This window comes from Betta splendens, chromosome 8 (assembly GCF_900634795.4).
Source record: "Betta splendens chromosome 8, fBetSpl5.4, whole genome shotgun sequence".
Taxonomy (NCBI): domain Eukaryota; kingdom Metazoa; phylum Chordata; class Actinopteri; order Anabantiformes; family Osphronemidae; genus Betta; species Betta splendens.
The window spans coordinates 14,193,680-14,220,148 of NC_040888.2; the positions used below are offsets into that span (position 1 = coordinate 14,193,680).

General features: G+C 40.0%; 3 protein-coding genes across 5 annotated transcripts in view; 1 reads left to right on the forward strand and 2 right to left on the reverse strand.

Moving 5' to 3' along the window:
• On the reverse strand, positions 1 to 20,998 carry traf7 (TNF receptor-associated factor 7). Of its 3 annotated transcripts, none has more exons than XM_055511079.1 (24): positions 20,911 to 20,998; positions 20,667 to 20,693; positions 20,406 to 20,479; positions 8,143 to 8,299; positions 7,947 to 8,004; positions 7,747 to 7,838; positions 7,522 to 7,638; positions 7,305 to 7,397; positions 7,045 to 7,078; positions 6,702 to 6,924; positions 6,489 to 6,623; positions 6,275 to 6,370; positions 6,029 to 6,150; positions 5,411 to 5,484; positions 5,038 to 5,086; positions 4,650 to 4,777; positions 4,159 to 4,241; positions 4,005 to 4,044; positions 3,798 to 3,914; positions 3,204 to 3,326; positions 2,688 to 2,807; positions 2,449 to 2,580; positions 2,251 to 2,370; positions 1 to 2,174 (listed from the first exon to the last, which is right to left on the reverse strand). In XM_055511079.1, exons 2-24 carry the CDS (start codon positions 20,685 to 20,687, stop codon positions 1,857 to 1,859), a joined length of 2,526 nt encoding a protein of 841 aa, XP_055367054.1. In that variant the 5' UTR covers positions 20,688 to 20,693; positions 20,911 to 20,998; the 3' UTR covers positions 1 to 1,856. The 3 variants fall into 3 exon arrangements, with proteins under 3 accessions (XP_055367054.1, XP_040927904.1, XP_055367056.1); XM_055511081.1 differs by having other exon boundaries at positions 2,004 to 2,155; XM_041071970.2 differs by lacking the exons at positions 20,406 to 20,479; positions 20,667 to 20,693; positions 20,911 to 20,998 and adding an exon at positions 9,544 to 10,657.
• On the forward strand, positions 17,228 to 25,997 carry gng13b (guanine nucleotide binding protein (G protein), gamma 13b). The gene is made up of 3 exons (XM_029157766.3): positions 17,228 to 17,598; positions 22,580 to 22,706; positions 23,494 to 25,997. Exons 2-3 carry the CDS (start codon positions 22,609 to 22,611, stop codon positions 23,597 to 23,599), a joined length of 204 nt encoding a protein of 67 aa, XP_029013599.1. The 5' UTR covers positions 17,228 to 17,598; positions 22,580 to 22,608; the 3' UTR covers positions 23,600 to 25,997.
• nfixb (nuclear factor I/Xb) overlaps positions 20,453 to 26,469 on the reverse strand; it is a 134,674-nt gene continuing 128,657 nt past the window's right edge. Inside the window, exons 14-16 of the mRNA XM_041071972.2 lie at positions 20,911 to 20,993; positions 20,667 to 20,693; positions 20,453 to 20,479 (exon numbers count right to left, since the gene is read on the reverse strand). Of these exons, the coding sequence (XP_040927906.1) occupies positions 20,966 to 20,993 (28 nt within the window). The 3' untranslated portion in view covers positions 20,453 to 20,479; positions 20,667 to 20,693; positions 20,911 to 20,965. The remainder of the gene's footprint in view (positions 20,480 to 20,666; positions 20,694 to 20,910; positions 20,994 to 26,469) is intronic.

The following is a 26,469-nucleotide window of genomic DNA, read 5'->3' on the forward strand; positions in this document are numbered from 1 at the left end:
TTCAAAGTATATAACTGTTTTATTGATCAATGATCAACTCAAGCTTACATGATTACAAGTACACAAGAAATCTTTACATCAGTGACCAGAAGACACCGACTCGCTAACAGCCTTCACCACAAGTGAGTGGTGCACAGATCACTGCTGGAACCAAAGCAAAACACTTCTGAACATCTATCAAATTTTTAAGAATTTCATTTCAGTGTCTACATTTGCTCTGAGTGGATGAGATCTCATGATTTCATCGGGTGTTTCTAATCATATTTCACCCAATGTGGGTCCTCAAACATTATCTATTAAACAGAGCTACACTATATGTCAGTGGCACTTTGTGTGCGTTCGCATCTGGAGGTTATGGAGTTAATCGCACTGTTTAAGTGTATGCGTTAATGTGTGGTTACGTTTGCTCTAAGTGTCTGGAGACGTAGACTTTTCGTTATGCACATATGGCACTCAGTGAAACATTCACATATATACAGTAACAGACACATACATGTACAGGAGCTGTGTGTCCTCTTTGCCTATCTACATAGGCCAGTGGGAGTCATTCTTTACACAACTGTATAACCCTTGAGTGGCTTGAAACAAAGCTCTAATATGGCACTACTGTAAAACTCAAGAAATCTAAAGCTCTGCCAGTCAAAGGTTCAACTTGTTAAACTGTACATGAAGGCTGGTTTCACAAAGAGGGGATGGGCGATGACCACACGGGTGTGTTACTTTTTACTACCTTTTACACTTGCAGGTCAAAGAACCCTTTTTTCCATTTCTGATTTATCATTCATTAAATCATTCTACAGTGCTGGTAAATTCATTTGTACAGTAAACAAGCCTTGATTAAACATGCTTCCTTAACCTGCCTACATATACTGTAGCCATGGTTACTCATCGCCTGACCCATCCTGGATATCGACCACAGATTCTAACAGTAATAATGAGGAATTGAAAATAAGGTTCATGTCCTTAAACATGTCTGTATACTACAAATGTCATAACTGTCACTGTATACTGTACAGTATGTCGTGATGCGAGTCTTTAAGCCCTTTAAATAGAAGAAGTGATCGGGACCAAAGTTTAGTCCTTGTACTGTGACAAAATGTTTTTGGATTTGTAAAGTAAAAATTAGGCCTTTACTTGAAGTGTTTTAGGGTGAATTTGTGCTTCCCTGAACAGTGAGAGGGAATTTGTAGAACAAAAAGTACAGCCACTTAATATACAGATGAGCTTTTTCATTTATTTGTGCACAGATGAAGGAATTCAGAATTTGGCCCCAATCACTTGCATACTGTAAGAGGCTTCTTTTGAAGGCATCTTAAAAGCCACTGTCAACAGGTTACTTACAGTACAGCTGGTAAAACACGACTACTGTTGTGAGGTCCACTGGATACAGATATAGACTCAGATTAGTTTTCTCCCACTCTGGAAGCATGTTTAGCTTGGGTGACTGACTCCAGAGCTCCTGGAGCTCTGGCCACTGAAGGGAAGTCAGCATAAAAGAGTTTTACAGTAAAGCTACAGGTAAAACAAAAAAAAAAAACAACACTGTCGACTTCATAAAACAGCAGCTACTCAATTCAAATAAAATGGCCTGCTCACAATTTAAATGAGTATATTAATACTAGAATTCATTGTCTGTGTCGTAGTGTATTCTGAGATTTCTAGAGGAGTGAGCGGCCTTTGAAACATCACATAACCTGGAGTTAGTGTGGGGTCGCTCCATGGTTGTGAAACCAGCCTTGAAGGTTATTTGAACACTATATCAGGCATCAGAGTACATGTGGATCTGCAGGAAGCAGGCAGGACCATCTATTGTCTGGAAATACTTTAGCTATAATCCATTCTGCTTCCTGCTCTGATTACAGGAGTGTAGCACCTGTTCTTGTCACAGTGTGGTGCAACTGTAAGGCAGCTTGTCTTGTTTCTTGTTGCGATGCAGTGTTTCTGAGGTCACTGAGGAGTGTGACCATTAGGCCAAGGTGTTGGAGCGTTTGAAGTTTAAAACAATAAAACTGTTCCGGCGCGGACGTCGTCATTGGAGTGGTGGGTATTGGTCTGTCATCGTTAAAAATCACAATCAAAGACGTGTGTGAAGGAGGAGAATCATATGGAAAGGTTGAGATGTGAAGAGAAAACCATTCCCTTAGCAAGTCCACACCTAAGACAGAAGAAGAAGGCTGAAAACCACACTGTAAAAATGACATTTATTTAATACAACACTTGATGTAGATGGTAGAGGAAGAGCTAGGTTACCTTCACTGTACTGTCAACAGCTCCAGAGAAGAGACGCCCTCTAGAAACAGCCAGAGCCGTTACACTGCCCTGGTGTCTTAGCAGGGTCTGGGTACAGATCATGTTGTCCATGCTCCACACCTGCAAAGCAACATTTCACCTCATCAGTATTCATACAAAAATGTACACAGACACACACACACACTGTCTCTGACTCACCCTGAGGGAGCGGTCGTAGGAGGCGCTAAACACTTTGGTTTGGTCAGGTGTGGAGATGACCGCAAGAGCGTAAACTGTTCCCACATGACCAGTCAGGGTTCGCACCTGCTCTTTAGATTCTATGTCCCACACCTAGGAAGTAGAGACACACACCATCGTGACTGTCCTGGAACAGATATGAGGGAGATACTGACATGTAAACAAAAGTAAGATGTGTAAGTGGGGCCTGTCTCCATTACATGGATGAGGTTCTCATAGGTGCCACACACAATGTGGTGGTTGGTGACAGCGATGGAGTAGACGCTGCCGCCGCTGGTCTGCAGGACATGGACACACTCCAGAGAGCGGATGTCCCAAATCTGTTAGGTAGAGGAGAAAGAAGAGCCACACAAGTTCAAATCAGCTGTCAATTTTCCATTTTCATGGCAACAAAAAGTCACACCAGTCCATCACTATGAAGGTGACATAACCACCAAAGTATGTTTCTCATTTTTAATAAAAATATTCGTATTGGTCATTTCGCAAGGTCTTGCTGCCTTCACTTCTCTTTCTTTATCCAGAGACCCCCCCCCCCCAACCAACATCTCACACAAAGCTATCACTGGCAGGTAAATGTGGAACATTCGACAAACACATTCAAACCCTCAAATCTGGCTGAGTAGGACATAGCAGCACCTTAGAAGGTGTTCCACAGTAGATAATGATTAGTGCTTTACGCTTGAAGTTTGTATAATGCTACAATTCTCACCACTTACCTTTATGGTCTGATAGGAGCCGCTGTACAGGTGATTCTGGGAGGCCACCAGTGCCCTCACCCAGTGATTCAGACCCGTCAGTTCCTTCTTCAGCTTCAGCTCTGTACCCACGATGTCCCACACCTACCCACAAGTTCAGTAACAATTTTAACTTTACAAGGCTTAACCTTAAAAGGATCTGCTTATTTGAAAACTTAACACGTGATCGACAGTAACTCATCACATCAACATTTTACAACATAGCTGAAATAAGAAGCGACCTTTCAACAACTACAAAGCTCTGAACTAGAATCTCAAAAAAACAGAAAACACACACACACACGCAAAAGGAGGAGTGAACTGAAGGAAGAGGAAACAGGGCAGTTGGGTAAGAAAGGAAAGTCCCAGTGTGAACACACCCACACACAAAAGGCAAAACCCCACAACCAACATATTATCATGCCTCTACGGGTTATTCTGAGCCACATTCTCACACTACTGAATCAAACCTAATTTTGTTTGCAAGATAATACATTGTGACACAACCAATTGTGACCTTCTCTTTGGAATTATTTACGAATTATGTAAAAAGACACCTCACAAACATAACTGTACCTTAATGGCCTTGAGGGAGCCGCTAAACAACATGTTGTGAGAGGAGACCAGTGTACATACAGGGTTGTCATGGGCACGGATTGTGTTGACTTTCTGCAGGGTCTGGATGTCCCACACCTTGTCAGACAAGCAAAGCCTTTAAATAAATATCTCACCAAATATTTTGCAAGACTTCAAAAGGGCAAAGGTAGACAGGATGTCACTTACAATGATCGTGCAGTCTGCTGAACCACTGTAAAGTCTGTTTCTATGGAGATAAAAAAATTATTATTAAAAGCTGAGTCCTGCTCTGGGGAAAGGCTGTGACATGAATTGTACGATCCCAGCTAGTCTGTTCATGTGCAGGTGTGCATTCTGTTACCCCTGGATGCACAGAGCCAATACGATGCCATCATGACCCTCAAGGGTTTTCTGACACTTGTATGTGGTGCAGGTGTCCCAAACCTGCAAAGGAAATTAGGTGATGCATAAAATAACTAAATTGCCTCAATGTAATTTTGCATCTATTTTCAACTGTTTCTGCACCATGCTGTTTTTTTGCAGCTGCTCTGGCAATTGAATTTCCCTACAGTGGGATAAATAAACTTTATCATATATCTTTAAAGCAACATAAACTTAACTATGTGAAACTTCAGTTTTTCTGTTAATTTCTTTCCGATCTAATTCTTTTCCTACCTTACTCTCTGTCTAACCAGTAATTGATATTTTTAGCAGCTTTAGAGGAGAGGATAAACTTGATGCTGCACTAAGTAGCTGCTTACACAGGCATGAAAGGTACTGAGGAGATACCAAACCAAGACTTGCTTTTATGCGGCAGGTTTCATTTATTTTATGTATGTGTGTTAGTGTTACCTTAATAGTCTTATCTGAAGATCCCGAAAACAGCAGGTCTCCAGTGGAATATACACAAAGACACCAGACCGGGCCCTGGTGGCCCACAAATGTCCCCTTACACTTGAAGATCTGTTGGGGGTCGTACGCTATGTACAGGCAGAGACAGGTAAAATAAATAAAAGTGTATTTTTCCATTGGTAACTAAATGACAAAGTATTAGAGTTGACGTTAAAGGTGAATGACAGCAGGCAGAAAAATAAATGATGGGAGGACAAAGAAAGAAGTACCAATCAAAGCTAAAACTTGCATATCAAATTACCAGGTTCATAAAAACTTCTTACTGCAAAAGTTTAAGAAAGATGTCTTTGTTCACTATAGTAGGCAGTAAGTAAGAGGACAGACTTACAGCCCAGAATCCCCATGTTAAGCCTGGCATTGATGTGGGACAGCTCATCCTATAAACACAGAAAACAAGCAGTATGGACATCGTCAGTTGACCAACTAATTCAAAGTCATACACTTGTTAAGTATCAAAAGATTTTTATCCAATTCAATTCAGATTCTGCTTATCAGCTCCTTGTTTAAATTTTACACATGAAACTAAAACAGTTTTGGCTAAATAGCTAGTTAGTGTTTGCTAAGGCAAACATTTCACTGTTTAGCTTGTAACACTGGCCATGGATGCTATTGCATCTAAACTAATGACATGGATCGGTTCCAGGCTTCTGAACCAATCATTTAACATTTACGTTTTGCTATGGGTACGGGTCCACACTTACATTAAGCATAGAGGCATCTCTACGAAATTCCATCAGGTCTTCGCTCAGTTTACTCTGGTTTTCATCCAATACATCTAAATCATAGACATGCAGGGAAATTATATTGAAGATGAAGAACAGGGAACATACTGTGCTTTACTGTAGTGGTCCATTCATTTTTCACAGTTATGACTTCCGTTCTCTATTAGCAGTAATGGTGATAAAACCTTGTGTGGTGCGGTGCAGGAATCTAATGAAAGCAATCAGGAATGTAGAATTTCTAACCCTGTACTATAATGCTGCTGGTGATTGGCTAAAGGCCTGCATCATCAAACATCTTGCTACATGCTGTTGTAGACTGGTTCACAGCAGCGACTACAATGCATAGTATTGACAACAAAAGTGAGAATGAAGAGAATATGAATACATTTATTTATTCTGATCGGTTTAATAGAAACTAGGTGTTTTGACATGACAGCATGTTCCGCCACATTTCTAATTATCTGCAGCATGATTAGTGTAGCTGACCCTACATAGCATATGCAAGTAGCTGTTTAAAGATGGTGCAGATAAGAAAGTATTTATGGTGGAAGAAGCAGACCAACCCAATGATGAGCTTCTGTTTGTACCGCATCTTACCAAATTTGAGCTCCAGGTTCTTTTCTAGCTGATCTAATTTCTCTGATAGTTTTCCCAACATGGAACGCAGGAAAGCAATATCTTGGTCCTTCTGAGCCAGAGCCAGCTGCATCTCATGAAACCTAATAGACAAATGGCAAAAGGTTAATAGTGAAAATTTCTTACCAAACATTAATGATCCTGTCTAATAATATTTTTATATTTTTGCCTCAGATGATTCGAATTATTAGCTTCAAGTGTGGTCACCTGTCATCAGTTTGCTGCAAAAACTCCTTCAGCCCCTCGAATTTACACATCTCCAGATGTGTTTCATATGTATCCTGGTTGCCAATGAATGTGCAGCTGTTAAAAAGGAGGGGCAGATTAGAGCAAGGTAAACTAGGTGTTGTTGTAATCAAAAAATCTGATTCACAAAAAAAAAAAAAAAAAAAAAAAAAATCAAAGTTCTTAAAAACCTCACCCATATTTGGAGTGTGGACATTTGATGTGCTCACATTCTTTGAGGTGAGCCTCCAAGTTCATTGTAAGCAGAGGAGGGCAGGAGGGGTTGTTGGGGCAACGCACTGGTCTGTAATCACAACTGGATTCGTGTTCTCTGCAGAGATACAAGGAGTTAGTGTCATTCATCAGAACCAGGGGAAGCCACACAGCTTATCCTTTGTTTAACGCTTACTTGCGTGTGGACAATTTGATAGTAAATGGGCAGCCCAGAGGGTCCACCTCATATGCTCCAGGTTTCCCAGCCACTGTAGCATTGGAGGCTGCCGCTCCACTTGCACCACTAGCTGTAGCCCTGCATCCATATTTACAGTGGATGAACAGCTCTCCAATCTGCTCAGCTACTGCAATGTTGTTTACCACAACAGTGAGCTTAGCTGCATCCACTGGGCACTTGTCTGTGAGGAGTCCAAACACGAAGATAAAAAAGACCACAGCTTAGTGAAGCCACATTCAAATCAAATTCAGCCTTTTTCACATTATATGCATTATTCTCTGTAACACACTTTAAGCCTAACCTGAAGTCAAGGCACATCGTCTGCAGAAGGTGTGCTGTGGAAGGAGGCAGGTAAAAATTTTCTTATTATTATTCATAAATTTAAACAGCTCAAATGCAGTTTCCTTTTGCAAGTTCTCATTTCTCGCTTTGCATGGTGCTGTCTCTGGGTTCAAGTTGAGTTATTTTAAGAAAGAAACACTGGACTTGTGCTAATGACATACACCCACCACATTCTCAAAAGATGAAGACACATATATGACACAACCCCGGTTGACTCACCCCACATGTGGTAATGACAGGGTCCTTGAAGACGTTACAACACAATTGGCAGCACAATTTTACTGATGGCTGTTCAGCAAACACCTGAGGCTCCTTAAACACATTTATACAAGAGTTTGTCAGAAAGCCAAAATTTAGATGTTATGTTTGACTTCAGTTCGAAAGCAATTTCACATTCAATTTTGTGATTAGTATTTATTTGTGCTTGGTTTCATACCGTGTCCTCCTCTTCTTCATGGAGAGAGAATGTGGAGCGCAGAGACATGTTGGACTCAGAGTGGAGAGACCGGACTGAGATGGCTGAATCTGATCTTCGAGGAGTACCAATAGGCGGCTGAGAGAAAACATATACTGGTCAGTGCATATATACAAACACAAACATAACATATTCGTAGGTACAGGAACACACAAAGGGTTATATAGGTGGACTATGTATTTTTACCATTCCATCATCATCATCACGGGGAGAGTAAGTTAGAGTGCTGGAGGATGAGGGGGTTCTTCGGTGCTGCTTGTAGGTGCTAGAGGCTTCTGCTGAAAAAAACACATTTGTGTAAAATGTATAACTTGTTGATTATAATGACAACAGAAAGAAAATTCTCTATGTGTATATAAAAAAGGTAAGTTCATTATGTATGTCACCTTTAGCTCCAGCAGCAACAGCTGAGAAAGTAGGTCCAAACGAGGTTTCCATCCTGCTCTAAAAGGCAGAAAGAAGAAAGAAGGGTCAACATATTTTCTATACTAAATGAATAATTATTAAAGAAGTAAAAAAGGAAACATTTATAACATGGGTATTACATTTTAATTTGTACAGAGGTTACAGAGTATCCCTTACCCCGTTGCTGGAGTCTGCAGGAGGGGTGGTTGGGTTGCTATGAATGGCTGCAGCTCCTCCGGAGTATCGGTTGTAGCGAGAAGGCTTACTACTGCTCATAACCCAAAGTGCACTAAGATGTGCAACAAACCAACGGCAATTAGCTGGACTGCTAGGCCTAGGAAGAAGGAAAGGCACAAGGAGTGGTTAAGTGGAATACTTTAACCAGATGTTTAATTTATGTCAGGAGCAGAGACAAAGAAACACACACTCCCACGCTACAGTACATGTCATTTATAGAGTTACAGTAAAGTGGCTAAAGTCCAGCTTTAGGTAACACAGCTTAAATTCACAGCAAAAAAATGACAACAAAAACTATTTAATTTGTTGGAGCAGACAGTTTCTTCTTCCAAATCCAAAGTGAGTTCTAGTAACTAGTAAATGAACATTTGACATTAGTTTAAATGACATTGCCATAACATAATTAGATAGCATGTTGTTATGGACAACTAAAACAAGTGAACCTCAAGTTTATTTTATTGGTTTCAATATCAATCACTATTTTAATAACATGATGAAGCTTCTACACAATGGTGGAAAAGGTAACCATCCATGTACTATAAATCAGATCAGTAGGTGCTATTTACATAGACTCAGCAAACAAACAAGTTACAAATTCAGTAAGAACTAATTGCTTCATTGATGTCTACGCAGTATTTCACCAACGTTGTTGCAGGAAGTAGCTGATCCCTCAAATATGCCAGAGACGAACAAAACTTGAGATGAGGAATGTTTTATGAGGAAAAACAACAGTGTGTCACGCCCAGATAAGTAAAGCTTCAAACTCCAAAACACTAGCTGAGGAGGAGGAAGCAAAATAGAAAGAAGGAGAAGTAGCTGCGAAAAACAGTGACCCGGACAACTAGGGAGTGATGCAGTCAGAAAGGCATGCGGACTGTCGGCTCGTGTAATAGGCTACAGAAAACCCCACTAAAACTGTCCAGTACCTGTAGTCCGCACCAACCCGCGTCATTGCGTTTTCACAGAGCAGGAGGTTCCCGTAAAGGGGGGCCTCGACACAGACGAGGGGGCGGGAGCGCCCAAAGTTGACAGCTAGCTAGCTAACTCAGTTAAAACGCGTACAACGTAACAGTGAAACGCGCGTTGGCTGCTACCACCCAGTCTACAATGCATCTTTTTATCGGCTGTCATCTTATTAACGATTATTTAAACTGCGACAGCTCGGTAGCCAGGTCAAAGTTGCTTGTTTGTTAGCGTTAGTTAGCTAATGTTAACGTTGAAATTTCTATTAGCAATCACTGCGCTAACGGTCTTTGTCAAGTCCTGCTAATCACCAACGGACGGTCTATGTTACTGCGTAAACCGTATTACAATTACAAATCGCTTGGTTTGTAGACTTACCATTATATCTGAAACAGCGCAGCTCCGACTTTTCAGACGAATCCCAAAAATCTTCCCCGATTGCTGCTTCTGCATCTGCTCCTACACGCAGCTCGGCTGTCGCAAGGTCTTCTGGGAGATGTAGTCCTATTGCCTGTTACTGGGAACGCCGAACACCAGCCTCGAACTACGCTTCCCACAACGGATATCTCAACGCTGCCATTGGACTAAGAGATGTCCGTAATTTGGAAAACTAGCCGCTCGGCGAACTATTTCCAAATATATCCATAATCTCTTCGGTTCAGCGCCGTTATTGGTTGGAACGAGCCATCACGAGACGGTCAACGTCACGCTTTACGGTAAACGCACGTGCATGGTGGTGCGATGAAGAGGTATACTGATTAGAAACACAGAAATTATGGTACATTATATCATATTATATATTACACTATTTACAGTATATAAATATATATAACAGTATGGAAGTTGGAAAAATCAATAAGGACAGTTTACGTTTGATCCACTTCGGACATTACTGTGAAAAAGACACTACAAGACATGTTTTAGTTTCGAAGAAAATCAATCTATGCTCCCTGTGTTTTCATTTTTAAAGCAAGAAATAACTATTTTTTTGCACATCAGTAAAGGACAAGGCCAAATTCTATGATGTCATGTAATTGGTAGGAGAACCACTAAAAGGCTACATTAAGTGCTTTATATTTGTTAGTAGTATATATATATATTTTTTTCTCTTATATCTAGATCTATATATATTTTACCAGTAGAGGGCGTTGCTTATCTATCCATCAACATAAAATTATGTTATTAGAGAAGTCATTAGGAAAGTCACCCAAATGCTCACAAATAGTGACTTATTACATATGACAGTGCTCTGTCTGTATAATACAATATTCTTTGTTAATTTATTATTTTTTATTTTATTTCTGTGTGTTTAAATGGCTTAAATTAAAAGCGCTTTGTTACATGAGTTTTTGTCCTTCTACTATTCAACATAGCTTTAACTTCCTACAGGAATACAGCACTTCCTTTTTCTTGTAGTAGAAACATTGCTGATAGCATGATACCGTACAGATAATGTCGCATAGATTGTCCAGTTACTCCAAGATGGTCCATCTTGCTGTAAATTGGAGCAGGTCATAGAAGGAAAACAACCCAGCAGCAGGATCATCTCATCTGAAATAAAAACAACACTGATGTCCTGTGCTCACAGCCCAGCACGTTGCAACTCAACTCTGGAATAGGCAGGTCTACCACTAGCACCTGCTCTCTTTGCAGAGCAGGTTCACAACTGATGACATCTGATGACGCAGTGGAGAAAATCATGCTGCCTGTAATCCCATTGGTGGTGACACAGTCAGGGTTTGAGGGGGCTTAACCTTGGCCAACAGTGCTCTGACTACTGGGCCCTGGGGTACACTCACAGCAGAATAATGCCTGACACCATGTAACCAGAGTGTGTATGTATTTCCTGGTTTATGAAGGCATTTATGACAGTTCTTTTACATCTGATCATCACTACAGACTGTTCAGGAGCTCAGTGATACCCATAGATATACAATGCACATATGTTAGTACAATATACTAAATTTAAATTACAGTTTATCAAACTCTAATGTGTGATTTAAGTGTTACATATACTGTAAAGTGTTTCCTTCACTTTTAAACAGTGTATTTTTAGAATGTACAAAATGGAAGGCCATAAACAGAAAATGTGCATTTTTGCAGCAGCATGATTTGATGTATGTGGGTGCAGGGAATAGAAGAGTTGTTACAGAGACTGGTTCTTTTATCACCACATATGGGTCAAAAAACAGTAGGTGCATGTGAAGAGATGGGGCAGAGAAAAGGAAACACCAGGGCTGAATACTGTAATGCAGCCATGAAAAAGAAATGTTTTAATGCAGCTTTGTTGATGCACACACATAGACACACATGCACAACTGAACATTCCATTAGAGGCTGCCCAGGCCATTAGTTCTTTTATCTTTTTTGTGTGAGGCAGTATTGAAAAGACTCCCCTGCAGCATACTGTATACTCTAACACAGACACACACAACCTTCAATCCCCTCACACATACATGCAGACAGCCCCCTCTACTGTATGTCTTTGACACAGATGTTTTAGATGTGCGACACTGCTTAATGGCCATCACAACAGCAGAATAGGCTCTCACGTCCACAGGAAGAGTGATTTGGCTTCTTTTTCAAAAGCCTCTCTCTTCTTAAACACTGATAAGCTTCCTCAAACAGCTGACAGTGTGTACAAAATATCCCTGTTGGCAGTGCTGCTGTATGTGCAATTACAAAATGTTTCATCGTGTCACATCGGTTCAGCCTTCATTCACAAAACACTTGTCTCCTTCTGTGCAGATAACGATGCCTGTCACAGCTGACAGTGAGCACAAAGCTCTGTCTTCCTTCCTTTCACAAAGAGGCGCACTCTGAATGTTACATTAAATGCTTGAGTTTTCGTCCTGCCTTTTTTATAGCAGTAAGATGCAGCTGAGTTTTTTAAACACGCAGTCATACACAAGTAAACCTGTAAATTGTTCTTACTGTACAGAATGCACCCTTAAAGAGAAAACTCAAAAACACAAAGTAAAAGCTAAAGTGAAAAGTATAAACTCTGAGACTGTAGCAGAAAGTACCAGCAATATACATTACTGCTACTATTACTACCGTACTACTACTACTTGTCCCCTGTTGTCAAGTCAATATCCTAATTAATAATTCTTTAAGAATATGCAAATCTAGTGTAAAATAATCCTAATGAAGGACACCAGCACACACATCTGTTGCATCATCTACTGCAATCTACACAGTCTGTACTGTGTAATAATTAATGTTTTTTAATTGAAAGATTAGACAAAAACCATAATTGTTGATTGTAATGAACAATTTTAGGAGAACACAAACACCAAAGCAGGGACAACAGGGTGAGAATTCTCCCCACTGACTGGGTCTATTAGGGGCCAAATTGCAGCCATACTGCCACACTGGAGGTAGACACACAATAGAGGAGGGTGAGGCTGGTAAGAGGAGCAGCGAGAGAAGGAACAGGGGCAGGGGAAGAGAGTAGGAACTAACTGATTTAAAAAAATTCTTTAATATGCTCTATTTTCATCTGCTTTCTGGTTTAACATGCGGCTGCTGTGAATCTACTTTACTGATTGTTTTTTCACTCAAATGTGGGATAAAATAACACAGCACTTCTCATGCAGTGCATCTCGTACAGTAGGAAAATGAAAAAATCTTTACTTTTTGAAAGACTATTTTATGATACTAGTTTAGCCATAGTTTTTTTATTTGGTGTCCTTCTGCAGTTGTTTCTTGTTCAGTTCAGATACATATATTATAATCATAATGCATCATAATATATGAAAGTCCAACTAAGTTGTTTTCATTTTTCAACCCCAACCAAACTCAATCGCGACCTATCAACTACTTAAAACGTGTTTTCATAGTGACAACAGCTACCAATTTGCTTCTATTCTTGTGTGATAACTATGACACATTTTTCTACCTCTGCTGGTAAATTCCTTTGGATTGCACCTGAAACTAGGATGAATGACGTATGTGGTTGTTTAGGTTGGCGATTTGAATTCGATGTTTCGATGAATTCGATGAATTCAGGGGATTTTATAGTGCTTAGAGGAAGGACGAGAACACTTTTTAACTGAATATTCCCTTTACGGGACATGATGTGGAAGAGCAGATGTTTTTAGATCATACAGTGAACTCTTTTCATTTTTCACTAGTCTTTTACTTATCTTTTTTTATGTTCTTCTGTCATTTCCATTGTTCATCTCATCCATATTTCGCTCATATATGCAGTAGCTCCTTTATACTTCATTCACCAGTAGTTCACCAAGGTTTCTGATTTGTGCTTCCATTTGAGATGCACATCATGAATTAATAATCAGTGCTGAGTAAGACCTTGTCTCTACAGTAAGTGCTGCTAGTGCTGACATCACCATCACAACTGTGTTTTGTGTTTCCTACTTTTAATAATGTTCCACATGCAACCAGAGGGTGACTCTTCTTAAAAAACATGTATTTAGCTGTGTCAAAGCATAGATAAACGATGGTGAACTTCTAGTGAGCAGCTCAGAGGAATTCACAGGTGGTCCTGAACCAGCGGACATTCTCTAATGGAGCATCAGCACTGACAGTAGTCTGCAATCCCACAGCTGCATGCACATTTGCACAGAAAGTCGTAATCTAATCTAATCCAGACCCTCTTTACTGCCTTTCAGGTTTCATCTAATGTGTCACACTATAAATGACATCAGATTATCAAGAGCGTGTGAGATGAGGAGGCTTCCTGGATTAGACGTGGTTCATGAAAGCTAGAGGTTGATTCTCATTCTTTCTGCGTGGACAGAGGTTGCGGGCCTAGTTGTTAGAGCAGCAACGTCATGTTATTATAATATTTTACTATTAGAATAGCTCTATTATGAATCTAATATTTAAAGGTTCTTTAAGAATAAAATTAAGTTTGTATCAACTTCTTTTGATGAAACACTCAGGGTAGAATCAGTCAGACCTTTCGCCTTAATTCAAAGGTTTTGATAGAAATGTTGCATTAACCCTATTTTATTACCTGCAAGTCTGATATTACGTATGAAAAAAACCTTCAATTTGGCATTTGGGGCCCTAAGAGAAGTATCTTGACACATCTTAGATAGATGGTTGGTAAAACTAAAGCTCAAACACATACTCAGTAATATCTGCATAGTGGAACATTGCTCTATACCTTTTTCTTGCCTCTTCTACTGAACCTAATACATTTAAATGCAAAATGACACAAAAAATTGTTATTTAATAATTTCTCTCAACAATTAGAAAAGGTCCACTACAGTATGCACTACAGTAGGTTTTTGAGTGAAAATGCAAAATTACAAGACATTATTCATTATCAGATTGGTTTAGATCTTATCGCAAAGATTCCAGTGTGTTCATTTTAAAGTTGAGTCTGTCATTGCCTCCCTTGCTATGCAGCTGTGTTCCTCTATGAAACCACATTAATCCTGAGATTAAACCTTCTTGAATAATGTTTTGTCAAAGTCACTGTAATGTCAATAAAGGCTGATACATCCAAGTAGGTTGATACTTTTTTTAGAGTTGCAAAAGTGGAACTGTGTGAAGGATGGGAGTGTTTAGAAAAAAACAATACTTTCAGACTGTGACTGTGATTGAAACTGTGGCTAATGAAGCCTGTAATAAATGGATAACAAGGGGCAAAATGGAAACATTCTGTAGAGTAATATTCACAACATACTGCACATTTTAATTTATGCTGACTAAACAAAACCCTTTAACCTAAAAAACTATTACAAGTTTACGACATTAGAGTACACTGAAGTATTTAGCTCCTCACACATTCTGTCCATTCTTATCCCATCTCATCTTAAAAACTGTATATCTTTATATCTTTTGAGGTGTTCAATGAGGACAGACTGGAAGCCATCCGAAATATTATTTTCAGCAACCTGAGTGTGTTAATAAGCCGCAAGCTGAATGTTTTTGTTTTGTCCTTTGCTAACGAGAGGAAGGGAAAGAGACAGCTTGTTATTGAACTGCTCAGGCTGCAGAGCCCAGTTGTCATTAAGAAGAACAACGCTCCAACACTTGCAGGTAATAAAATCTACCTACTGGCACCTCTGAAGCTCAGTCATTAGGATCCTAGATCTCATCTGGGCAAAGTGTAAAACAGACAGTTCACAGTTTTCTGTGACTGACAGTTTGTGGCTGGCAGTAGCTGCCAGGAAAAGATGCTGGGGAATCCGGTACAAATTCTTGTTTTTACACTACAGTGTTTGTAACCACAGAGACGTACAGTGTTGATTTGTGAAAGCAGATCTTGTTACGTCTTGTTTGACTCAGAATAACATAGAATGTTTTCTCCTGTTGCCAGTTTGTATGATAAACTAAGCTAGCTGCATATTTACCACCCTGAGAGATTATTGATCTGAACTGAACTCAAATAAACAGATGGCATCGAACATGTCTCAATGTCATAGACATTCTTTGAATCATTTTATTCAGACAATCTGAGTCTTTTTTGCTGACAAGTGGTTCACAGTTACTGAAGTCTGCTGAATCATCAAAGAGCTGATCTCACCATGGCCAGGATGAACATCATTAAGTGCAATGTGATCACTCTGGGTGCTACAGTAGTAACAGAGATGCGGCTCTGTTCACTCTATCTCAATTTGAAGAAATAATCCAAGAGATTGTTTAAGGTGACATCTTCTGTATAGTGCTTTGCAATAATCAAAATAGGGATCCATGCCATGTTTTTCTATCTTGTAGATTTGCACTTTAAACTGACATGTTAACTACTACAGTATAAGGGATTTTCAGTGATTCTCTAGTTCTAGTTATGACCTAGATGTTAAATTGAGGTAACAGCAAGTTCATTTCAAGAAAAAATACAGTACTGTACATATACAGTAGCTCTATTTCCTAATGTATGACTGGGCTTCCAGGTTATTCAATGAAGACAGTAGGCTTTATCAGACTCCCTAACTCACCTTCTTTCAGATACACTGCACTGTGGACACACAGAGAGAAGAGGAACTGCTCCTAGATCAGTGTTTATAACATTCTAATGAACCCATTTTCTTAATGTAATTGAGAATTTCTTTGAATGTGGCACAAGGGGACACTTAAAGATCAAAGGTCAAAGCCACTGTGACCCCCAGATATACTGTATGTACCTTCCCTTGTGAGCATAATGTTGGAGGAATTGTTGGAAGAACATCCTAAAATTGATATATATAATAAATAATAAAAAATAATGAAGTGAATATGAACTACATTATTAACTACATTTGAGTGGTCAAAGGTCATAGGTCGAGTTCCCCTCCGTATTAGCACTGTACTTTTTGATACAGAAATGACTTGAGGCACTTAAATTAAATGAAAATCTGCTACTGTATGTAATGCGTCAGAACATTGGGGGTGGAAATTATTGGCTGTATGTTTATTAAAACACCCTAAGCACCCTGTAAAGATCACATTGATTTTAACAAAGTGAAGCAACATTTGAGCTAAAATGTATGTATTGAAGTTGTATAAAATTAAACCCATAAAAATTCTGGCATAAAAAGGTCACATGTTTAACTGACTTTTCTTGTAACTCGCTGGGAGGAAGCCACCTGAAAATGTCTGGTTCTGACAGCAGCAGTGCACCCTGGGGGCATTTTTGGCCATAAAATACCTAAACTGAGGTTCTGGAAGTGCCTCAAACAGGTTGTGCTAGATCACAGGTATCACAAAATGTGCTCCAGGAGATCATTAACGACTCTCCATTCTCTGAACGGAGTAAGGCTTCACACACATCAGCACAAAGTCCAAGATCCAACTCTTTTTCTGTGGTCAAATATGTTTTGCCTCAGTGAAAAACCAAATGTGCTTTTTGCGGATTTTACTCCAAGTGACCATATTAGGACAGAAATGTAGAGTCTGGCAATTGGGGCAAAAAGTGTCCGCGCACACACACAATTTCTCTCTTTCCTCTAACTATGGTATTGTAGAGCCAGCTTCTTCTCCTTCCTCCCCCCAAAACACATCCTCGGGGAAGTCTCTCTCTCTCTCTCTCTCTCTCTCTCGCTCACACACTAACGCGCGCGCGTGTGCACGTACGCTCATATAACCGGATCCCAGCGGAGAAGCGGCCAGTGAACGAGGGGCGCACCGTAATCTTAAACTTGTCCACTTCGTTCGTTTTTCTCGCTGCTTCAGTGGTCACAGCGAAGCGGACCGAGCCCGAAAAGAAGCGGTTCCTCTAGCGCTGCAGAACGAGTCAGACTGGTCGTCATCGTCTGTATCACTCCGGAGACTGCGGATTCTATCCTTCATCTGGATACCAAGAGTGCGCTCCGCATCTTTGAAACAAAGAGAAGTCTGCTGACATACAGTCAGCTGTTTTATTTTTAGCAAGAAGAGAAAAGCCTCCATCTGCGCGTCGGTCCAGCTGTGTTCTCTGCCCTTCCTGCGGTTTACCGACACCGGTCAGGCAGCAACAGCCTCCACCGGCGCATGAGTGAGGTAAGAGATGCGACAGTCTGTGAGCCACAGTGCAGTCTGCCTTGGTAGTCTGCATGACACTTGGCCCTTCTGAAATATATACCACAGCTGTATTGTGTCCTAAATTGCTTAGGACAATTGGATCACGTTACAATCAATTTCATCTGCTCTATAGTTTTATAGCACAGTAGTATGTATTCAATGTACAAAATCAGGATGGATGATTTCATAGTTGGATGCCGCCTCCAGTCCAGCACCACACAGACTTTAAACTTGGGCCACAAGGAGCCCACGAATGTTACATAAAACTTAGATTTCTCCTCTGCACTTCCTCCTCCTCCCATCTCTCTTCCTCTGGCCTCACCTGACTCGCTTTCATACAGACTCTGCTGCAGGCTGGTGCAACCATTTGTGAAGATTCGGAAAAGATAAATGTAAAGCAAGGAATAAACGAATTCAAATAGCATTTAAAATAAAAATAGGACTCACAAAATAGTCCAATTGCAATAGTCCAATTGCAACAGTGACACAATGTCTATAAATAGTGTTAGTGTTTTTTTAAATTGTCCAGACTCCCTGATGTCATGTTTTGTGTTTGTAGCCGTTTTGATTGGTGTAGCATGTATCAATTTTGTTTCTTTGTTTCATTTAATGAGATGTAATGCACCTGTTAGAATTGTTAACGTTCATTCATGACCCCGGTAAATGAACCCATCATTTGCTATGGAAGTGAGAGTCAAGGGTCCAGATCAATCCCCTCTCCGTATAGTCTCCGTACAATGAGGGAACAGTTGGTGGCAGATATATAACCAATGACCTTAGTGTGTCCTGACTCCCACTAACATGAATTCCATCTAGTCCATTTCAGGCCTGTATTGATCAGATCTGATTGACTCGACACTGGTCTCTGGAGGCAGGGCTGTGCTGCTGCAATGTGAGCTGGGCTGGTCACGGAGGCTTCAGAGCCCAGATCAGGTTTAAAAGCTCAGACATCGTCTGCTACTTAGTGTCTTGTTTTATCACCAGTTTTACAGCAAGGAGCTTCTTTTGTCTTTCTTAGTGTCTATTCTCAGCTGGTCATAGCAGTTCTGCCTGTTCTTTTCTATTTGTAGTCTGTATTTACAATGCAGAGGCAAAAAAAAATCCATCACAGTCTGTTTCCTTCTATCTTCTGTCTCGTACTTCTTTAACCCTTTTGCTCACTGTCACGTTTTCATTCCTGTTCTTTCTTTGGGTTCCTGTTATACAGTAACTTAAGGCCACCACTTTATACATGTCAAGGGGAGCAATTCAATAAACCAAGTAGTGGGTGCAGGTCAGCTCAGTTCACATCACCACTTGATCCGTTAACACACACAAGCACTTCCTGTTAGAGGAACACAGCAGAGGAGACACAGGGTAGAGGTTAATCTCTGAATGCTTCTGACCCAAATCAGCATGTGACCTACATACCCTCCCCTAAAACAACCACAAAAATACATAAAAGTCACCATAAAACCACACATACATTAATAATGCTAATCCACACTGAAACTCAACCGATTTGGAAAACCCTACGAGCTGGAAATGTTGAATCAAATGGGAAAAAGGTATTTTTGAGTTCATTTTAATAAAGAAAATGTAATTAACTTGTTCTACATTTTTTATAATGGTAATACTGGAGTAAACCTGACCTCGCTTCGTGGAAAGTGTCCCAGTTTGAACCGACAGCCAACCTACCTGCATGCACAGACAGGAAGCTGGAGGTCAAACGCACCACCAACCAAACACTCAAACACAATAATCATATTAGTTACTCTTTACACAAAAACACTTATTTATTGAAAATGTGCGATTGCAACCGGGAGGCGGCAAAAAGATCTGGGATAGATTTATACACTATTATCAAACAGTCATTTGTGTTTTTTGGTAAAATTAAACTGATGGATTGCTTTGACATTTAGTGGACACATTCATTTATCCCTCGAGATAAATTCTAATCACTTCATCTAATGCCACCATTAAGTTCTAATCATTTTGGGCAGTCATGGCTCATGAGTACAAACATGCAGTCCTAAAGACATTACCTCTGGAATATTGTACAATGTGTTTGCTACTCTTTACTAACTTAGTCAAATAGGATGTTTGAAGTTATGATAAACCTGCTTAATTCCACTATGTTAACTTTACAACTGTGTGCTCGTGTCAGCTTGGACCAATGTGTAGAATCTGTAAACTAACCTGTTCATTCAGCAGGTCATGGTTCAATGAAATCAGCAGAACTTCATAGTCTGCGAAAAGGCTCATTTCACCTACGAATTAACCAAGAACATTGCAGCCAGCTTGTCCACTGCTGCATATTTACACTGAGTGTAAAATCTAAGTTTGTCCAGTAATGATTTTACTGTACATTGACATGGATGTCAAACGCCAGGAGGTTGCAGCTAATACACATCTTCAGCAGGCACAACATTACAGAATAAGAATTTATTTTAAAGCAGATGGTGAAATGTTAGCAGAAAAAGCTGAAGTTTTCCCCGTGAGTGTGAGCAGACAATAATAATAATAATGAATAGATCTCTGATATATTGTTGGTTAATTATCGTGACTAGTGCATTCAAATATGACCACAGCTTCAGATGTAATGCAGCATTTTTATGGTTTTATCAGTGACAAGCATAATTAAATAACTTCTGGATGGTAAGGAGGACAAGATTGCTAATGCAAAGGGAAGAGAGCACTTAGTGGCGTGGCATCTGGGCAAGACAGCATGAGGCGAAAAAACAGATCTCAGAGCAGTGAAAGGAAGAAAGCGAGAATGCAGCACAGGGGAGACGTGGACGCCTTACCTCATCTGATTTAACCAGCAGTCGACAGCGTGCGGCCCTGTGATGGACGGGCGAGACTGGTGGGTCTCCAGCACCTGTACAGTAAATGAAGATGGACACAGACAGAGGAGGAGATGAGTGAAGGGAAAAAGGAAAGAAATGAATACTGTACATTCATGTATATGGTAGGACAAAGAAGTGTCTTTTAAGACCTACTGTAATATTATACTTAGTGTATTATAGTTTTAAATTGTGTCAGTGAAAAGTTAAGCAGTGTCCCACCATTTTAAGACATCCCAGCATCAGCTTCTGAGGAGGAAGTGGAAAAGCAAAGATAATGAAACAATATATTAGGACAAATGAGGAAGACAAACAGGGACGCTGGCAGGGAGAAAACGAGGTAAAGGCTGGTAAACAGATGGATAAGGCAGACAAGCAGATATGAAAGTACTGTAGGAAACAGGCATGGAGTGAGAACAGGGACCAAAGAGATGGTGACAGATAGAGTTAGAAAAGCAAAACGTACCCAATCGCCTGCTCCTCTCAGGAGGATGCTGCTGAAACCTGAGCTCAGCCAGGAGCTACCTCTCGCCTATCCCTCCCGTCAGTCTAATATTTGTAAAACACACATCGCAGCATTTTGTGTCAGGTTTAATGTTGTGCTCTTTTCACTCACAAACAAATATTCTCAGTTTACTATTTTTAAATTTGTCTTTGTAATCTTTCAGTCATGGCTACTTTCCACCACAACCCTTTCTGTGCCTCCTCTTCAATTCTTTCTATAAAGTAATAGATCTAAACATACTGTAGCTGAAACTCTGTATTACTTGTAATATTCAAAATATAGTGTTGACTTCCAAATACCCCCTGACTCAGTAAATGGGCATAAAGACCCTACTGGACAATATCAGGTATTATTTAATGTCCTTTAAAAACACCCTTGTTGTTATACTGCTGAAGCATCTGGGTTCTGAGCGCAGACCAGACAAGCACTTGACTCGTCCAAATCCTCAAAAGACCCGTGCACGCTTACATGAACCCACACAAGTGGGGAAGAGTGTTATTCCACTGTGTAGTGGACACAGAGCGTGGGTGTGGGTGTGGGGGGAGGAACAAGTACAGAAAAGACCGAAAGGTGTTGACCACAGCTATGTACTGTAGCTTTAAATACAACTTCATGTTGAATTTATATAACTGGTTAATTATTATTTTCTGACTCTACTCCATCATAATATTTATGGTGGAGTAGTTCCAATGCAAATATTATTCACATTGCAACATCAAAACATCAGCAACCACAGTCGGCTACAGGATGGATTTAACCCACAATCACCTGCTACTGTGTGTGTTGCATGCTGCTGTTTGTTATTCCAAATAATTGTTTTAGGGGCTAGTGAGGGTACTGGCAAACATCAGCTTTACTCTACAGGGCATTTATACAGTACATAAGTGTAGCCCTGCAGTCAGATGGAGCCAACAATGACTTTGACCTGGTTCCACGGGTCTTTTTTCCTCTCATCCAAGGCTGTGGAGCAGTGGAAGGCTGCACATGCTGCTTTTACTTTCCACTTTCCAGAATCCAGTTAAGTTCAGAAAGTACGATATAAAATTATAAATCATATGCTTTATCATAATCCCCTGTACGTTTCTGCCACACAATACTGACAGCGTTCAACTTTAATTACAGCTAATACCATATAGTTTGATAAAGTATGCCTTAGTCTCAGCAGGATGGATCCTGTCGTTGGCTAATTGTGTTTCCTGCTACCACTTTGCAGTCTGATTGAAATGTATGATCGACTTACTGTAAGTGCACATTACTGATGCATTAATCTCTAAAGGAAAACTGATATTTCTTGGTGGGTTAGTACTGTACCTTGGATTTTAACCCTTATGAATAAAATGATCAGGCTGCACAGCGAAGGTCATGGAAACATTTAGGCACGGTTGAACTTGTGTGTTGTTTGTTGCAAATGTAATTAACTGTGGCACATTAATGAATTCATATTGCAGAAACGCCACTGACTCTGTCCTTTGGTGCATTCGACCTCCCTGTAGGTGCTTATAAATCTAATGTACAGTACTTTGTGCTGTTCTTGCTGCAGGGCAGAGTTGTATTGAGTTTGTCTTTCCCACTGTTAAAATCTGTTGTGAACTGGGTGACTGTAGCTGCGGCCTCTTGGTGCTGTGTGCAGGTGGAAAAGCCCTATAACAAGCTGCAACCATGGAGGAGATGGACTTACCCCAGATGAAGAAGGAGGTGGAGAGTCTCAAGTATCAGCTGGCCTTCAAAAGAGAGAAGTCCTCCAAAACCGTGACCGAGTGAGTGATGTGCCGTAAACTGTAGTGCCACTAATCTGCAGAGTTTAAGCCTCGAAGCTCAGAGCACGAAAACGAATCGTTTAATCAAAACTGCCGCAGTTTTGTTTTATCAGTACTTGACGAGACAATCAATACTTCGTACATAAATAATTAATACACTGAGTGGATAAAAACTTAGATTCCTAATGTGGCAGTAATTATTCTACTAAAACCACAAAGGAGGAACAACTAATGCTGCCTTGAAGGCTACTGTCACAGCCACAGGGCACGAAGCAAGGCTGCAGCCATAATTGTGTTCTGTGTATCGCTCTCTCGGTATCTGTCCCCAGCTCATGCTGCGGCGCCACTAGATTAAGGGCCAATCAGCGAAACCCAGAAGAATCACTTCATCTGAGGCTTCATCAGTGCTGCACCATCTTCTGACTAATGCCGTGTTTCATGTGGAATACAAAATATTCAGGGTCACTGTTTTCAAACACTGCTTATAATCCTTGTAAATGTAAAACTAAAGTTGTGGTTACTGGAATTAAAGGGCTTAATGGACATTTACTTGGCTTTAAATAGAAATACAGCATAATCAACTACAAAAAGGAAAAACAAACAATAGTTGGTACTACAGCTCCACTACTTTATTCTAAGGAGTAACTTATGGTGGCTACTGTTAGCAGGTAGATATTACTGCAACAACAACAACAGCAGGAAGTTCATATGAACCAAAGAATAATATAAATACAGCAAACCAGTTAAAAAAACATTAATACTTTTGAACTTCTCTGTCTCTGCATAGTTTGGTCAAGTGGATAGAAGACTGCGTCCCAGAGGATCCGTTTCTCAACCCAGAGCTGATGAAGAACAACCCGTGGGTTGAGAAAGGAAAGTGCATCCTCCTCTAGAAGAACCCCCTGCTCTGACCAACACATACTAAACGCCCCAGACCTGATCCTCGCTGAGCTGCGAAGCCTCCTAACGTCTCACCGTGAATGTATGCCCTAGCCTGCCCCTCACAAGTACGCTGACAGAGATGGACCCACACCCCACCGGTCCAGACTTTGGGTTCGTCCCAGAACGGACACACACTCACAGTGAGTTTATTCCTGCCACGGCAATGCACCATTACCACGACCCATACATGTTTCTATATTGACATATGAAAACGTATTTATGCAGCTGCCAGTCACATGCTTTCTCTTTACATTTGCGGGCTTTATGAGCTTTAATAGGATAACGTGTCACATACTCACTGCTGGTTTTGGGCTGTATCTCCTGGGAGCCTGTTGTTATGAAGGGATCACTGGATTTGTAACAACACTAAATTAGGCTGATCTGTAAGTGCATGGACACACTTTACTGCCCCTGGAATCTGTCCTATAAGACACAAGAGACCTACATTTAAAGCACAATGACACTAAGTGTACCACAATAAAGTCATGACTTCATTTGTATACTTGCCTAAGGACAGTAAAGCAGGGTAGTAGTTATGTGTGTCATCATCTTGAATTTAGCTACATACTAATACAGTTATTTTAAATGTGTCTAAAGTGAAATATAAAAATTAAACCTTATGAACTTACTCTATTCTTTATGAATTATCCTTACCAGCTATTTTAAAACTGTAAATTTGCACCACAAACATAAAAACAAATCAAATAAACATTAGTCTAATTATAAAGAAAAGAAACATTTGTTTGATAGAATCTGTCTTATTCATTTTCATGAAGGTGTCACTTTGCTTGAAATCAACTGGCTCCGTAGGTATACTGGGGATAATGGAGCACACTTTCACAAAGCGTCTATGTTAAAGTGCTGTAATTTTTATTCTCTGTTTACGTCCTTACGTGGGCCAGGGTGTGTTTCATTTGTAACATCTTGTAAAACCTGAACACCACCCAAAAAGTCAGACAACTGATGCAAATACCCAGAAAAAATAACATACAAGTTACAAGACAATTTATTCAAATTAGCCACGTTTTCATCTTCCCAGTGTGACTCACAGGGTCTTCATGGTTTGGATCCCGCAGAGCTGGTGAATGGTGGTTACACGTCACATTTGTATTGTGAGGACAAGATCCTAAACCGTGTTTCTACAGTGTTGAGTGTTTCCTAGCAGATCACACATGCACATGCACATGTACATGTACTGTACAGATAGACCCCTTTAACTTATTGATCAACTTGTTTTGGTTTATTTATTTATTTATTTATTACCTTTACTTTTTGAGCTTATGGTCTTTTTGTCATGTCTGCATTATTCTTCAACTTTAAAAAAACCCAAAAAATAAATAAATCATTAAAAAAACAACTAAAGGTCGACACACTTGCCAGATAATCATCTATTACTGCCTTGTACACAGTCTCCTTAATGCAAGAATGTATATATGAGACGTGAGGTGCAAAACATCACAGACGACCTCAGAACCAACCTGTGTGCATGTGACTGTGTCACTGTGTGTTTATGTGTGCATGCTTGTTTTTTTAATTTATTAGAGCGTGTAGGGTGCATATAGGCTGAAGCAGGTTGTAAACAAACACACACACACACACACACACACACACACACACACACACACACACACACACACACACACACACGTAGCATCATTGTACACAGGCAAGCCGATCAGATCAACAGCCACACACACACACACACACACACACACACACACACACACACACACACACACACACACACACACACACACTGCTGGTGTGTATGCAGGATGGAGGCAAGGAAGAGACACTCTTTAAATGACTTGGGACAGGCGAGCCTCACATCACTTCAGAACCATAATGAGATTTGTTATATACAATCTGAGTCAAAAAAAATTAGTCACCTCCCTAAAAACTGCTCACTGCTCATTGGTCGAAGTGCAAATGCTTAATTTTTGGACCTAAAAGACTCAATCTGAACAGATCCAATGTGTACTAATTAATTATTGATAATAATTGACGTAGAGTGTAATAAATCAGAAACTGTTGATACTGATGATCCCGACTCAGCCTGCCCTTGGTCCATTTCTTTCTGTCTGGCTACTGTACTTTGTTTGGTTTTCTTTTTATATAACCTCAACCTACGTATGTATGTACTGTATGTTATTACAATTATAACAATGGCAGCATAAAACCCTGTCTGAATATCTAGCAGCATATTCCTTGTGAGAGTGCTTTGAAAATTATTATGCATCAGATTGAGTCCTAGTATAAAAATGACAATAAGCAATAAATGAAAGATCATTTTTAATAAATGTTTTACAAACATGTATCTGACTGAATAAAGTAAACGATTTCTAGAGAGCTTCACTGTCTAAGTTTGTTTTTATGGCTCTTGTGTTTAAGTGCGTAAGTAAAACCAACCCAATTTAAACTGCTAATCTAAAATTATATTGTTGCCTACACCTATTGTTTTGTCCTTGTTGTTTTTTGCTTGTGTGGGCACCATTAAGAATAGCGATCACATCTTCTAGTGTCGAAGCCAAATGTGAGAGCACACACGCACAAAAATGCAAAAATAAAAAAAACTCCCCTGCATCTTCTGCTAAACACATGCCATATTATTCACAGTCACAATCCGTTAGTAGTTTCATCTTCAAAGCTCCTCGTGCCAATCCTTTATGCACCGTTTACTCATGGTGACGTCAGCGTTTCTTCATTAGATGCCTAAATTTGAACACTATGCGTAACGTTACTGTACCTGTGGTTTTATAGTTTAAGCTTCTGTTTTAAAGAAGACAGTTGCTAACAGTGTCCTAAATATGACTGAAGAGTT

Coding starts and splice junctions, on each gene's coding strand:
- gng13b (XM_029157766.3), top strand. CDS start 22,609: ATGGAGGAGATGGACTTACCCCAGATGAAGAAGGAGGTGGAGAGTCTC. Junction 22,707..23,493: donor TCCTCCAAAACCGTGACCGA/GTGAGTGATGTG, acceptor GTCTCTGCATAG/TTTGGTCAAGTGGATAGAAG.
- traf7 (XM_055511079.1), bottom strand. CDS start 20,687: ATGCTGGGATGTCTTAAAATG. Junction 8,005..8,142: donor CTGCAGACTCCAGCAACGGG/GTAAGGGATACT, acceptor TCTGCCTTTTAG/AGCAGGATGGAAACCTCGTT. Junction 6,151..6,274: donor TTGCAGCAAACTGATGACAG/GTGACCACACTT, acceptor TTTGTCTATTAG/GTTTCATGAGATGCAGCTGG.